The sequence below is a fragment of the Hoplias malabaricus genome, chromosome 16 (genome assembly GCF_029633855.1).
Source record: "Hoplias malabaricus isolate fHopMal1 chromosome 16, fHopMal1.hap1, whole genome shotgun sequence".
In the NCBI taxonomy this organism is placed as follows: domain Eukaryota; kingdom Metazoa; phylum Chordata; class Actinopteri; order Characiformes; family Erythrinidae; genus Hoplias; species Hoplias malabaricus.
This window is the reverse complement of record NC_089815.1, coordinates 17,184,466-17,200,690: the sequence shown is the minus strand read 5'-3', so window position 1 is coordinate 17,200,690 and position 16,225 is coordinate 17,184,466. Positions and strand designations below refer to the sequence as shown.

The 16,225-nt window shown below is 39.3% G+C and overlaps 1 protein-coding gene across 1 annotated transcript; it reads right to left on the bottom strand.

Annotated features, from left to right (window-relative positions):
* Positions 1–1,444: 1,444 nt before the first annotated feature.
* Positions 1,445–14,494, bottom strand: hapln4 (hyaluronan and proteoglycan link protein 4). The gene is made up of 5 exons (XM_066647615.1): positions 14,235–14,494; positions 12,291–12,411; positions 8,305–8,667; positions 6,199–6,501; positions 1,445–3,677 (listed from the first exon to the last, which is right to left on the bottom strand). The coding sequence occupies exons 1-5, from the start codon at positions 14,235–14,237 to the stop codon at positions 3,313–3,315; spliced, it is 1,155 nt and encodes a 384-aa protein (XP_066503712.1). The 5' UTR covers positions 14,238–14,494; the 3' UTR covers positions 1,445–3,312.
* Between the last annotated feature and the right edge of the window lie 1,731 nt (positions 14,495–16,225).

Genomic DNA, 16,225 nt, shown 5'->3' with positions numbered 1-16,225 from the left:
TTTTCCAATCATGTTCTAAGCAGAATTACTTATACATATTCTGACCAAAAGTGTGTGGACACCAGCTTTGGATATTGCTTTTCCAAACGGTCTCCCTTTGCTGCTTTAAAAGCCTGTCATCTTGGAAGGCATAACACTAGACATCGCAACTCTGTGATGTTGCAACTCTGCAACGTGTGTTTTTGGACTGTGGGAGGAAACCGGAGCACCCGGAGGAAACCTACACGGACACGGGGAGAACACACCAACTCCTCACAGACAGTCACCCGGAGCAGGAATCAAACCCACAACCTCCAGGTCCCTGGAGCTGTGTGACTGCGACACTACCTGCTGCACCACCGTACCGCCCTATATGAATTATGCTTATATTATACTTAACTTCTGTATTCACACATTGAATGTCCATAAACTTTAGGACAATTGGTGTATATACAATCACTAGTTGGAACCTTGCTACCAATAGCTGTTGGTGATAAAACCTTTCAAATGCTTTCATCCAGAAATCATATGATAATATATGTCATGCAAAATCTGTGATGGGGCAGGTTCTCTTCAGTTGTAATTCTGTGTATCTTTGTTTTGGCAATGGGTGATTGAGAAGATGAAGAGTTGTTTGCCCTTCTGATACCTCCATGCTCTTGAGAAAAGGAAAGGTTGTTGGATGAGTGCAGATGTATGTTAGTATATTACAAATTCCTTGTATGCATTTAAAAAGAAATGTATCACTATGATTGTTCGCCATTCAGAGGCAATACAGACAGGTTCAGGTCCGTTTGTTATACCCTGTGCTAATCAGGAGAGGTCTTGGGGGCTTCACCTTGGCCATGTCTTTGTGGGATCTATTGTATTGCTCCCTGTGAGACTTTATATCTTACTGTGTGTGATATTTTATTTCTTGCTTGCCTCCTGTCAGCAGCTGAGAAATGGGACACATATGGAGGCTTGTGGCGTCTGATTCAGCTCTATTTACCCTCGGGGTCCACTCAATTGTTCCAGGGTCACCTAATTTCACTTTATGCTGAGGGAAGAAAAAAAAAACAGACCAAATGAAATGAAAAGCAACACTCTCAGGAGCAACATGTCACATTGGCTCATGGTCACCAGCCCTGCACTCTTCTGTTCTCCTTCATTCCAGTTCTGAAGGAAAGTTGACCAGTGGGTAAAACAACAGTATACACAGTGCAAGCCTTTTATCGTTCTATTGTAGTATGTTACCTCAGGGCAACAAACTCACATTACACCAACATAATACATACTCATTGAAAGGGTTAACACTGAAGAGAGGTTTTGGAACAAACCAGGAAAAACATATAAATAAATTCTCCTGCAGAGTATTTTTATATAATTGTTTGGTATGATGCAGCTTCACAACATGACACATTTCATTGTGGGTGGCAGTTTTAATGGTAAAATCTATTTCTCTTTTAGTACAAATATTTTTTAATATTTATCAGATTATTAAGTATTTTTGAACAATAAGGATTGCATATATATACTGTTTCATGTATTAAATGTTGCCTAGAAGCAACAGTGCAACAGTCAAAGGAACACTGCCCATAGCAGTTGAAGCGTAACTTAACTCTGCAGTCATCATTCATTATTCATATAATCAATTCATCTTCGTCTTGAATGAAATCACACTTCTTTAGTTATTTTTATGTTTCATCATTTTAATGATTAATTAATTTGAAATTCATATATTTTTATTTATAATAATGATTATTATGAATCATTTCCTCAAAACATCTGAAGTAAACTTTTAGATGCAAAGCACTCCAACACTAGGAAGCTGATTCCACTAAATATAAAAGGTGTCTACATTCCTTTGGACATACTGTAGCTTCCAGCTCAGTCACTCAGTCAATCATAATTTGGGCCAAAAGAGCATTGCTACTCATCAATAACTGTCTCTGCATTGTTAACAGAGGGACACTGTGACTTCTACAAATGTCCTCCACAGTACCACTTGAAAATGAGTCAATACTGCTGCCAAAGTTTTTCACTATGGAAGCTAAAATCAACCCTGCTTAAGTAAATCTCATTAGAAAATGCCATGCCGTAATATTATGGATTAATCTCTGTGCTGTAGTTTAAAACTTTTCATTACCTTTGAAGCGTTTTATCTCAGCACTCACTAATTGTATGTCTGAAGTATCTTTCCAGACAGTAAACAACAGTACTAAACAAAATACAAAGCCTGTAATGAAAGATTGCGTATAGTGGCCTAATTTCATTTGGTTAATGAACTGATACCTCTCAAAATTTGTTCAGCCTCTGTTGCTTTTATGGCATATATGGCATTGTTACTTTTGCTGATCTGGCCACACAAACATAAAAAATATCTCACGTTTTCCAGGGAGACACTTAAAATGCTGTAGGCACTTTTGTTGCTTCCAAAAGATCTGTGCAGAGACAGAATGTGTCTCTCATGCTTACTAACAATCAGCAGCGACCGTTTTTCTCTCATTATACAAGCCTGTTTACGAGCAGTTGTCTAGAAGCTGACACAGAGCAAACAGACAAATATAACTGGTAAATAACTTTAATCTAAAATGCAGTACTGGTGATAACAATGTGCCACATCACAGTTGAATGAATAGTGCAATTACTGACCACTAATGAGGTAGTAAAGCAACAGCATTATGAAAGGCAGTCATGGACTCACATTAGGATCATCTAAAGTATGCTTGTAAAAGGTGCTTGTGTCTGCGGTCAGTCATTGTGTGCATAGTAACTGGCACGCTTAAATTCGCTACTGAGGTTAGGAAAAAAGTGCCAAGCCATGCTGTGCCAAGCCGAGCTCATGCTTACGGCTGACTGGAGCTTCGGCTTTCAATCCTCTCTCATCTCTCATACAATCACCAGACCAGAGAGGCCTATGGCTAATGTGAATTCATTATGAGGTGCGCTAAATTAGCTCTCCGGCTGGCTTGGGTGCCAATTAGCATGGTGCCTAGGCTTTCTCAGAAAACATTTTTCTTGCTTTGACACAATGGATAAACAAAGTAATGCAATCCAAAGCCCAGTCCTCATCATCCCTCCATGCTAGTCTACATAAGTAAAGAAGCGTATGTGCGCTACTGCAGTCAGCTCAGGCTAGGCTAGGGTTCATAAAGAAAATACTAGCTAAACTGCTGTCTTCAGACATGACTGACATCTCATTTCAGGCAAGGGAGTGAAATAGTATAGGTGCAACTGCACAGTGCTAGCCTGGCTGTGGTTGTTAGCTTATCTGCTTTATCTGTCAGTCATGTCGGCAAAGCTGCAAAAGCTGAGGTTCTAGCAAAACAGCTGCTCTGAAATGCAAGGTTTTCAAATTCTCCCAGTGCTGTTGGTGAATTTTGTGGTGGTTTTAAATGGAGCTGTAGTGGTCTGGACCTCTGGACTGCCAGAGTACTTGCGAAAGCAGTAGACACCATACAGACGAAACTTTTTATCAGGGAAGCCAAGGTTTCTGACACCAGGCTCGGAACCACCACATCGGGAGCGAGGATTAACGATGGGATAGCGCACACTGCCGTCCTCCACCCAGCCCGCTTCACAGCGATCCAGAAGCTGGAACTTCCAGGCAGCGTAGAGCTGGCCCACTTTGGCCACTGTCGAATCATCACGCTGGCAAGCCTTCACAGCCTCGGGGTAATTGACCTTTTTGAAGCGTTTGAGGAAATAAACCTGGCCTAAAATAGACACATAAAAAAGGTAGTAAACAGAAAAGTCCTTGAAGAGATTACAGTGCTCTACGCTTCTCTTTGCCCAGACACAGCAGAATCTAAAGTGTGGTTGGAATTTTCAATCATACACAACCACATAGGTCCAAAAATGTGTCCTCAGCCAAGCAAGGCAAGGGCCCTCCATCAAAAAGATTATCAATTTCTTCTGTTTGCTTCTCCCTGTCAGAAAGTGCACAGAATTTCAGAAATGGGATCTTGATTGTGGAGACCGATTGAAGCACTGTGAAACAAAATGCAGTTCCATCTGCAGGCTTCACAGTGAACTGTGTTTATACCTGAGACAAGAGAGAAAAACTGATTTTCCCTCCTAAAGACCTCCATCTCCCCACATCTCTCAGCTCAGCCATCAATGTACTGTCTGTTGATATGGCTGTTGTCTGCTTGGAGGAATATTGCCTCATATTTCCCTGAGGGCCATTCCATAAAGGTCCTCCAGCTGGTCAGTGTCAGAGTATCGGCCACAATTGCTCTGGCTGTGTGCATTTCAGGACAAAATGTGCTTTGTAATAACACATTTGAGGACGTAATGAAAAGCCGGTTAGCGCCTCGTATTGCAAGTGGACCCAGAGACCTGTAATGGAGTCATGAACCCATGTGATATTACCGCCCTTCTCTACAAAGAGTTTAAACATAAAAATAAAACCCACAGACACAGGCACATGCACACTTCATCCAGACAAAATGAATTTGGCTCTCCTCTGAGTTTACACTCATTATTCCTACGCAGTCACGATGTGACTCTGCACCCCACCCGCCATAATAAATCATCCCCCCTGCCCCCAAAAAAAGAAAAATTTGATTTGGAAAATTCTGCTGTAGCAGATGCATCATTCTGTCACTGTTAAGCTGGGTGTGTGATGCTGCTAGCGCTGTGTTTCTGTAGGCTCTTTAATCAGCATCTGCCAGCAACTTGGACCTCACTGGCACTAGCATCGTTTGGCAAGTGCCTTTCAAAGGTTGTGGGATTGTGTGTGTGTGTTGTTAATAGCCCAGTTAACAGAAACTGGCCCTCATCCACCTGCCCAAGGCCTTACAAGATCGCAGGGGGAAGAGAGTGTCCCTGTATAACCTGTAGTGAACTTCAAGGAAAGGAAAGAGTTAAAATAAAACAAATATTAACAACATTTGTCATGATATATTTGATATCATGACACTCTCATAATTACTCTCAAATTCCATGGAGGGTTTCCCAGACCCAGACTAGGCCTGGATTTAATAGAGCCTTTAATGCTTTTAAGGACACAGCCAAAAATGACCAAAATGTGTTTTAGTTAATAGCAATATTTTTATAACATTCTGATTTAACATTACTGAGATCGACACTGTCCAAACAGAAACATGCATCTCCAAAACAGTAACTTTACAGGTTACAGTAAAAAAAAACCTTAAATTCAATGGAAATCAAAGTAAAAATATCTGATTCCTCTTAATTTTGGAACATTTCTATTGGTCCATTCTTCGTGACATTTTCACACAATGTGGAAGGACAATTGCTGTGTTCAAAAATCGACAAAAACAGAGATACAAGTTTTTCCTATAATGGATAATGACAATATACTAATTATAGTATCTGCTGTTACGCGCATCTCTATCTCAAATTAACTTTATACCTACTTTTTGTTATTACTAGCCAACTATTTCTGTTCATAAATAACTCTCTTTTGTTCATTACTAAATGACTGAAAAAATATATTGTAAAATAACTAACTCAAGTATGTTTGTGTCAGTAGCCCTGTCAATATCAAGCAATTTGAAAGGCTAATTAAGAAACAGGGCTCAAGCTGCTAACAAATGTCTTCTCAAAGCTTCTGTCCTGTGTACTCTAGCCTGTGACCAAGAAATCAAATGAAATCCCATATTTTTAAAAGACATATCATATTTAAACTGTGCCTGGAGGAATTCGAAAGAAATGGGGAGGAATTAATTACGATTATACACATGCAGAATGTAAAATTACCCTATCTTTCCCTTTTCGATCTCTTTTTTAACTGTAATTTTTAGATGAATATTAATAAAACTATTGCCTTTTTGTCAATTAAGAGTATTAATATGAAAAATCATTTGAAAACTGCATTTGTTATATGCATCAAATAAAACCTATATAAACTTTAATACCATTAACCAGCTGAAAATACATACATCTTGAGCTCAAATAAACATTCACCACCACTGTGTTCTAAAGGTGCTATAGCCCCAGAAGTAATCATTATCTGTTTAGATTTTTCTTGTTAGTTTATTGATTTTTTTATATGCCTAAGACACACTGATTAAAATTGCCCCAATTCACATTTGTAGTGGCTTATTCGAAAAGGGTAAATCTGTTAAAATAATAACTGTGATTAGCAAAACAAGACTGTGATCAGGGGATTCAGTCAAATTTGTGAAACGCCTACCTGTAAGATTGTGTAAAAAATAGTTTAATGTTTTCTTCAGTGTATTGTTTTCAAATCCAGGGAGCTGCACTCACCGTTGAGCTTGGAGGTGAAGCAGAAGGCGTCATAGCGCTCGTCGTCTTTGTGACGGTAGCCGTAGTTGCGGACTCCAGCAGGAGTGTCCTTTCGGCCACACTGATCTCGAGGGTGAGCGATGGGGTATTGCACTGAGCCATCCTCCAGCCAGCCAGCATTACACCAGTCCAGTCCTTCCAGCCAGGCCTTATGCAGCTGAGAGTGGGAGGCCAGGATGGCATCCTGCTGTTTACATGCATCTTCTGCCTCATGATAGTTCAGCTTATAGCGGCCAAGCCGGGTGTAGTACGGGAAGACAACACCTGCAGATTGTACAATTTGAGTTTGTCTTACCAGAATTCTGTGAGACTGCTTTGTGACAACACCAGTTGTAAAAAGTGATATACAAATTTATTTGATTTGATTTGATATGAGTTTAACATAATGGTTTTATCACAGTATAAGAAAACATCTGTGTTCAAATATCTCGCACATTTGACCTCTGTACATTCAGCTTTGTGTTAGGCAGAAATTTGGTAGGCAGTTCTCTAAGATTCTTTCTAAATACAAACAAACATGATTTTTATTCATGCATACAACTCATCATCATCATCATCTGTAACCACTTATCCAGTTCAGGGTCGCGGTGGGAACAGAACCTCCTCGTAATCACTGGGCGCAAGACAGGAACACACCCTGGAGGGGGCGCCAGTCCTTCACAGGGCGACACACACAATCACTCACACCCACTGACAACTTTTGAATCACCAATCGGAGGAAAACAGAGGACCCGGGAGGAAACCCACATGGACATGGAAAGAACTGATAAGAAATGCCCTATGCCTGCGTGAGGCAGAAACATTAGTACATACCTTTATTACTTCATGGCTTGACTATTGTAACACACTATTGTCAGGATGCACCAGCAGGAATTTAAGTAAACTTTAACTAGTTCAAAATTCTGCAGCCAGGGTCCTCTCTAAAACTAAAATGTTTGGACATATCAGTCCAGTTCTGTTATCACTTCCCTGGCTGCCTGTTAAATTTGATGACAAGATTCTGTTATTGATGTATAAAGCTCTACATGGGTTCGCTCCTGAATACCTGCAAGAACTTATTTGCTATTACGAGCCTCCATGATTCCTCAGATCACAGAATACTGCACTTTTAATAGTTTGCAGAATTTAGAAGGCCTCAGCTGGGGGCTGAGACTTTTCTTATAAAGGAATGATCTTCCAGAAAATGTTCAGGACTCAGACACAGTCAAAATATTCAAACCTAGGCTGAAAACTCATTTATTTAGTTTAGCTTTTGGCAGTTAATGTACCCTCATAGATAAAGGCGACAGATCCAGGGGATCCATGGACACAGGGAATTATAGTAAACTGAGACGCTGGTGTTGTCCCAGCGCTTCATGGGATCACTCAGGTTTGTCGACGGTGGAGCTGAGGGATGCCAGTGTTTCAGGATGCTCCTTCTGTGTGTTCTTCTGGTTCTGTCCTTTTAGTCTCCTTTGAGCTGTTATAGTCAGATCTTCCAGAGTCATTAACCACACTTTGGAAATGTTCACATTCTCTGTTTTACATACACCCAAACAGATCAAAACTAATTCCATCCCTCTACTTTTTTCTGAGAGGACGACTGCCCACCTGTCCGACTGGACGCTGATTGGATGACTGTGGAGTTCTCACTGCTACCAGCTTCAAACCAGCTGCCCATGCTTTAGCTCCTGCTACTTGCCTTGGACTAGTTTTAATGGACTCTTAACTATTACTAATGATATTACTAATTAATAATATTGTCATCATCATTACACATGAGCAGCAGACCTATGTGATGCATAGGGTCCTTTTATTTTTGTCAATAATTTGTAGGTTGATTGACCAGAGGATAGGTCCCTCCTTGTAAGCCTTGGTTCCACCCCAAGGGTTTCTTCCTCAGCTCTGAGATTTTCCTTGCCACCGTCACCCCTGGCTTGCTCAACTGAGGGTTTTACATTTTATGTTAAAACTTCTGTCTTGACTGGAACTCTGTGAAGCTGCTTTGTGACAATATCAGTTGTAAAAAGCTCTATACAAATACATTTTATTTAATTTGATTAATAATATTGATCAAACGGCACAAACCTTCAAGGTCTAGGCTGACGAATCCTGTGTCGTCTTCCATGTCATTGGTGACTTCGCACTCGTAACGGCCATAGTCCTCTAGGGTAATGTTGTGGATAATGACTGAGGCGTCTCCTGGTCCGGCCTCCTCCAAATCCACACGCCCACGGTACGGCCCAAACGCCCGCTGCTGTCTGCCCAAAGCCACAAACACGTCCTGGAACTGGAAGGCATCCGTCACCTTGGTCCATTTAATGCGGATGCGAGCAGGATCTACATTTTCAGGCTCATGGTGGAAGCGGCACGGCAAGGTGATGGTCCCACCGCGATGAGTGACCACTTTACCTGGAGCGGTCTGCACAATCACAGCTCCGGTATCATCCTCTAAAGCAGGACAGTAAAAGAAGTTCAGACCAGGCTTATAGCTTGTCCTATTTCCAAAAGGACTCCATCTGCCTCTATCTGCAATTTCTGAATGGCTTCAAGGTAGTCAACATGTCTTGCATTTAGTGTTTTTTATTATTAATGACATCTTCATTTTTAATGAAATTAATGAAAAGTACTCCTTTCAGCATTTTAGTACAATGAATATATATCATATAAAGACATACAGACAAAAAAGAGTCACAAGCACCTTTCACATATGCAGACAGTGCACATAAGAGGTAGGGGAAAGTGTTAAATTGACTTAGAAATGTTAACATGCCAATTTACTTGCACAAAACCAGGAAAATTACCAGGACACATGATGTGTGAACACTTCTCTGAAATAAAGCAATGTCAAGATTATAGCTGGCAAACTTAAGTGCATGTATTTTACAAAGAATACTGCAGCAAAACAGCAAAAATAAGTAACACAGCAAGACCAGTTTGTGTGTGTGTTTTTTTTTTTTTTGTTTTTTTTTTGCAGTCTTTGTGAGAGGGAAAAAAAGTGTGAGGAGCACATTTCATTTTTTAATAAATTCAGAAATGAAGATTCTGCCGGTTGGTCACGCTGAGAACATCATTCCCTGTTAACACGATTTTCACAGTATGTATGAACACTTACATCCTGGTAAAATTCCACTTCATGGTACTTGTGACTGCATGTGTGAAAGAGACAAAGCCAAAATAAAGCATAAAAATAACCTGGTAACATCTTGGTTTTTAGGTGTGAAAAGGGCTTAAGCAAGGTGATGCAACACCACTATGGTATTACAGGAATAGAACACAATTCTTTCCAAACAAAGTCCTTTAGTTGGGGAGTTAACTAAACCCTAACCATGCCAAATCCAACACAGCATAAATTCCATAGCTTCCAAAAATTCTAAACCATAATTTCAAACAGCGGTGCTTGAGGACTGAGTGACTCCAAGCATTGTTTAATTTCTCAGCACATCACAGCGTATATTTCACCATTACTATATTAAAACCACAGTGAGACAAAGTAAGACAAAGTAGATCACATGTGACTTGAATGTCACTTTGAACTTGAACAGGAGCTCACAAATAGAATGTTCTTCGCATCTATCACTTCGATGCTTCATGGTGCAACGCTGTAAGGTGGCCTTAAGAAAGCCATAACACATTTTGAGAGTAAGAGTCAAGCATTTGAGCCGATACAGTCCTCTTGCTTTAAACCGCATATGCAATTAGGGAAAATGTGTTGAAAAATGTGCCTCACTAAATCCTTTTTTCATATCTTTCTGCAGAATCACTGGTATTGAATGGGCATGTTCGACCCGAACCATCTGTCAATAAATCAATCAGTCATTGTGACTGCAGTCCCTTTCATCGGGGCTTTATATTGAATCCTATAACAATGTTCCTATTGCTATCTTGATTCAACATCAAATATCAAGGCTTCAGGGTTCTTGATAATGTTGGCTATACTTAAATTTGCAGGTCTTGAATATCACAATTTCAATATAAAAATGATAAATAATTCAGACCCTAGTGAACACAATTAAACCCTCCCCCCGCCCCCTGCCGCCCACCCCACCATTGATCTGTGATCAATATTTGTAATGAAAACTACAGTAACCAATATTCTAACGATACTAATAGTGACTGGAAGCTATGATCCAATTAAAATGATTGGTACAATGCTAACTGTTGACTATTTCATTTTCAGTATCAGCATCAGTATCATTTTGGACATAAATATTGTTTAGGTTTTACATCTTTCTTTAAAAAAAAAAAGGTGAACACATGATTTCTGGTTAGCCTCATTTGAGCTAGCCAAAATCCCCACAATTTCTTTAGAGAGATTCTTAAGAGCCGCAGGAGACCCCCAGGAGCTGGATTTCATGTGTACGCCTCTCCGTCTTTCAGCCCAAGTGCCCTGGGCAGCGAAACAATGACTCAGCTTCAACACAATCTGAGCTTTTCAGGACAGATCACAGTGCCTAAAATCAGCCCTGACATCTGGCCATTAAAACCCTCCCGTCAATGTCTGTCTGAATTTTTTGTCGCCAACAAATGTTTGCAGATGAAAGCAGAATAGTAAACACATCCTTGCATAATTTCTCTGCCTGACATATAAAAAGCCATGGATGTGTTTTGAGAAAAGGGACAGCTCACTTCATGGTAATGCCAAAGCACTGTGAACCCACTCTGTGGTGAAGAGACAGTGCAGCCTGTATTTATAAAGGCCAATTTCACTGCACCCGACAAAGAAATGACCAGGAAAGCACAACATGACCAACATCTAAGCAACTGAATATCCTCCTCTACATAAACCTCTGGGGTCTTAAAGTGTTTACTGCATGTGTACAAAACCAACAAACTTGCTCATAAACATGCAGCAGCTCAAACTCTCTTCATACACTTCATATATTCCACAGAGGTCTTAACTTGAAACTTATGAGCCCTAGCAAAAATAAACGAACATGAAAGGATACACAAGGACAGGCACTAAATCTGTAAAATTATGAAGGTCTCTTTCAGCTCCCTCAGGAGTCATACAGAACATGAACAGTGTGAAATCACAGTGCATGCAAACCATCCATCACTGTATTATAAGTAAATGTCCATGTCATAGAGGAATATACTGTTTATCAGACAACATCAAGCAGTATTCTGCAGCACTTCAGATCATTTATTTCTAGTCAAATTAACATTATTTTAACAGAAACTTACACAAAAGCCAGCAACTCAGTATAGTCCATTTTTCTGTTTTTAATCAAGTCTACACTTTGCCTTAAATACATCCTTGTCAAGTACTACCACATTTTCCAATAAATCTGCAGGGGCATTGTTACTTATTTTAGTCTCGGCAGGTGCTTTCATTTTTGGCTTCCCACAATCAGTGCAATCCCAGACAAATATAATAAAGTTAAATCCGTTATTCTGTGAACACCAGGAGTTCTATTTTGCCTATATCTTTTATAAATTACTTGGATATCAGGTTTGGAAATCCTTGTTTCCCCGTATCTTATACTTCCTTATAATTAATCTCTTCAGAACCATCTCCAGGGAAGTAATGACTTATAAGTAATGAGAAATTACATTAATTATGTTTGGAAATTTGATTAATGACAGGCGGTTTTCAATACTATCAATAACTTTTTTTGAGTATTTAGAAACTTAAGTATTTACAATAATTCTTATATTATATTTGGTGAATTGTATCTCTTTTGATGTAAAATCATTTGTGTCTATGATCTGATACATATTGCTCTACTACAGGTGACCTAGTTAAAGAGGCTAATCATATAAAATTTAGACAGATACGTTGTCAATGTACAGTACATTAGTGTGCATTTCACAGCCACGACTATAATGAAATAAATAAACTGTATGGTGTTTCTGTGCCAGATGCCTTATGTAAACATTATTATCATGCAGTATGCCCTGTTATTGCTTTGCTAGTGCATTGTGTGACATTGATTGTGCAATTCAAAACCTATAATATGTGACATTTTCCCTGTATATGCACCAAAATAAAATTTCCCATTTGTAACACACCTTGTCTAATAAAAACATATTTTAGTTCTGATTTGAAGTGAATGGCTGAGGGTATTTACCTAAAACATGCACCACTTTCCTCCTTCCTTTGTCAGAGTCAGCAGCATAAGGGGTCCCAGTGGTTGAGAAGAGCAGCACAGCACAGCTGAGCAATGTCAGCCACCACAACTTCACTTGAAGCTTCAGACAAAACAGGAAACAGGGATGGGAGAACAACACCAGAACACAAGAGAAACATGGTATAAAGTCTATACGAAAAACAATATTGATTCATGACACCGATATTTGTCACACTTTAAGTAAACATGTTTGATGTAATGTAAAATTTCTTAAAGTTTCTAAATGCATTCTTCTCTTTGCAGTCCATAGTTTGTATAGAGTCTTAACTCTGATTAGTTGTTTTCCATATTGATTCTTCACCATTGTCTGTAACTGCTTATCCAGTTCAGGGTCACGATGGATCCAGAGCATACCCGGAATCACTGGGCGCAAGGCGGGAAAACACCCTGGAGGGGGCGCCAGGGTGTTTTATAACAGCCACAATCCTGACATCTAGTGCCCAGGATATATAAGAGATTCTGCCCTAACCTCTCTTAAATTTGGTCACCCCAGGGAGGACCCTCTTTATAGAGCATAATGTGATTCACTCAGGGACTACAGAGCAATTTACAGAGCATGGTTTTTTCAAGTTTATTCATTCATTCATTGTCTGTAACCGCTTATTCAGTTCAGGGTCACGGTGGGTGCGGAGCCTATCCAGAATAATTGGGAGCCATAGTGTACTTTTATACTTACAGTTGCTTAAATAAAACAGTAGGTGGTACTCTAGTAATCTAAATATACAGTATAAAATGCTGACTATAGAAGTATAATCAGGAGATGCACAGCCTAAATAACCCTTTTAAATGATAAGATAATTATGGTGCTATTTGTTTTTTTTTACATTTAATTCACTGTGTACAGTCCTTCATAGAGTGACACACACAACTATGGACACTTTTGAGTTGCCAATCCACCTATCAATGTGTGTTTTTGGACCACAGGAGGAAACCCACACAGTGAACACACTAACTCCTCACAGACAGTCACCCGGAGTGGGAATCAAACCCACAACCTCCAGGTCTCTGGAGCTGTGTGACTGCGACACTACCTGCTACGCCACCGTACCGCCCTGTAACACACTTGTACTTTGAATTTTCAATCAGAACTCAATAAAAGCCAAACAAAATGATGGAAGGTCTTTAGGTTCTAATGACTTTAACAGAAAAGCTATGTTCTCTTGTAAATATATTATTTCTACAATAATTTTAATTGTATAGATCATCAGTCGTCCTGTGAAAGACTGGCGCCCCCTCCAGGGTGTTTTCCTGCCTTGCGCCCAGTGATTCCGGGTAGGCTCTGGATCCATCGCGACCCTGAATTGGATAAGCAGTTGCAGACAATGAATGAATGAATGAATGAATGAATGAATGAATGAACATCAGTAAAGAATCATGTTCTTGTAGCTGATGTCCTTCAAGTGCAACAGAAGGCATCAAGATTCTTGCAGCTTAAGTCCTCATGAAGATATCTCAGTGGGATCTGTTTTAAGTACAACAGTGGCCTGTGTGTGGATCAGAGCCATGTATGTTTATATATGTTTATGTGTATATGATGGACAGAGACCAATTTGCCTTGTGTTTTTATTCTAGTTATTTCTGACACTGAACAATCTCAAAATGAATACAAACATACTGCAGTAAGATGACCTAATTTCATTTAAAAATCAATAATTAATGAAAGAGATATGAGAGATTTAACAGATCTATATCTTTGTTAAATATATATATGGGTAAAGCAAAGATGAATAGCAATGTGCTGCAGTAACATCACAATAGAAAAAAATAACGGACAACTGTACTGCTTTCATACTAGTGTACTGTCGCAGTGCATGGGTCGAGGTTACAACGTATACGCATTTCACGGTTATTTTTTTATGGCGTGCAACAACAATATCAACTTACCATGGTCCCGACAGAAGAGGCTTTTACTGACTGCGTTAGTGTCTGTGCCTGAAGTGCAGGGAAACATTCGATGAGTCGCTGTGGTGCAATTTTCTCTTTCCTCCTCCTCCTCCTCCTCCTCTGTTCTCCTGTATTTCTCTTCTATCTGCAGCGACACAACACGCACTTTTTTTTGGCAGAAGTGTGTTTCCCGGATAGACAGAAAGCGACGTTTCGACCCCTTATTTCAACCTTAAAACTCACTGCCTTTGATATGTTTGTCTTTTTTTCCTCCTGTAATTTTTGTATGTTGTGTTGTACAGCTGAAACGTTAGAGAATATTTTCTGAGCCTCACATGCGTTTCCAAAACGACTGCTGTAGTGATAGCTACAACCAGGACAAACTCTGACATTATAGCGGAAGGAAAGATAACAGCCCGACCGGAATTATTAACGTGAACTATTTTATGTAGCATCAGCTAACAGCCCGTTACATATCAAATTAAGTAAGAAAACTTAATTAAGTTACTCGGCTGAAACTTAGTTTGTACACGTTTGCACATGACATAAAAGGCTTAGCAACGAAATATGTCGTACGGTTGACAAATGTTCGTAAACTAACGTTAACATAAACATACATTTTATTAACTAACGTCAATTGCAGATGCATTTCATAATTGTTTTATGCTCTCCGCTGTGTGTGTCAATCTCTATATTCGTCTATGTGATGTGTGCTCGGACTAGGGCAATGAATTATTTTAAAGATTTTTTTATATATGTAGTTAATATCGAATACGTTGGCTAGCATAACTCGTTCCTATAGCTGAGCACAGGCCGCCGCTGAGTAGGGGAATTAGCTCAAATGGTAGAGCGCTCGCTTAGCATGCGAGAGGTAGCGGGATCGATGCCCGCATTCTCCAAGAAAATATTTTTGTTTATTTCGTAAAAGTATACCTCACAAACATCAGGAATGAAATATTGTTTTGCCATGTTTTTTTTAAAGGAGGTAAGCTGTCAATCCTTTACAAGAGGCAACACATTTCTCGCTGTTCCCTGAAATATTTAAGGGCAATTCGACACATTTTAAAATTGTCGGAAATGTGCTGCTTTAGTGTAATTTTATACATACTGTTTAAATAAAACAGTGGCTGCTATGCAACATACTCTGATAAGCTATATGTAATGTATAAGAAAAAGAACTATAAGCAGGCGATATTCACAGTCCAAATACCCTTAATAAAGAATTATAAGATTATTATGGTGAAATGGCCAGCATGAGCTGTGACCGAGATGTTACTGTGCTTTGTCCCGTCACACTAATACCGGAAGTATGGCACAGCGGATCCTGTGCCAGGTGTTCTGACGAGTTATGCTATCTACCTTGTCGAAATATGCTGCCATAGTGTACTTTTATACGTACAGTTGCTTAAATAAAACAGTAGGTGGTACTCCAATAAGCTAAATATACAGTATAAGAAAATGCTGTCTATAGAAGTATAATCAGGAGATGCACAGCCTACATCACCCTTTTAAATGATAAGATAATTATGGTGCATTTTGTTTTTTTTACATTTAATTAGCCGGGTGCAGTTTTGGAACAATCAAGCAAAAAATATCAGTAAACTAAGATTGTGTAATGCAGCGGAAAAATACATGGAAAGGCATCGGCATTTTACGTTCGGGTGACGCTGGCACATGACAATGGGATCGGCATCTTATGCTCGGGTGACAGTGACATCGACATCGTACATACCTAAACATTAGAGTTAGAGCGTGTAGGTGAACTGATTTAAAAAGAAAAGCCACAAGTCATGATGATAACAAGACATTGTGACATTTCAAAATAAATGCTCTTAAATGATGACATTTCTATCGATTTTATACTACATTTTTTAAAAAGGATGCTTCAATAATTTCATCTACAAATGATAGTACAACATCTGAATGTGTCAATCATTTTACCAAGGCATTCTTTTATGTCATTTTAAAATAAAGGCCCATTATGTTATCAC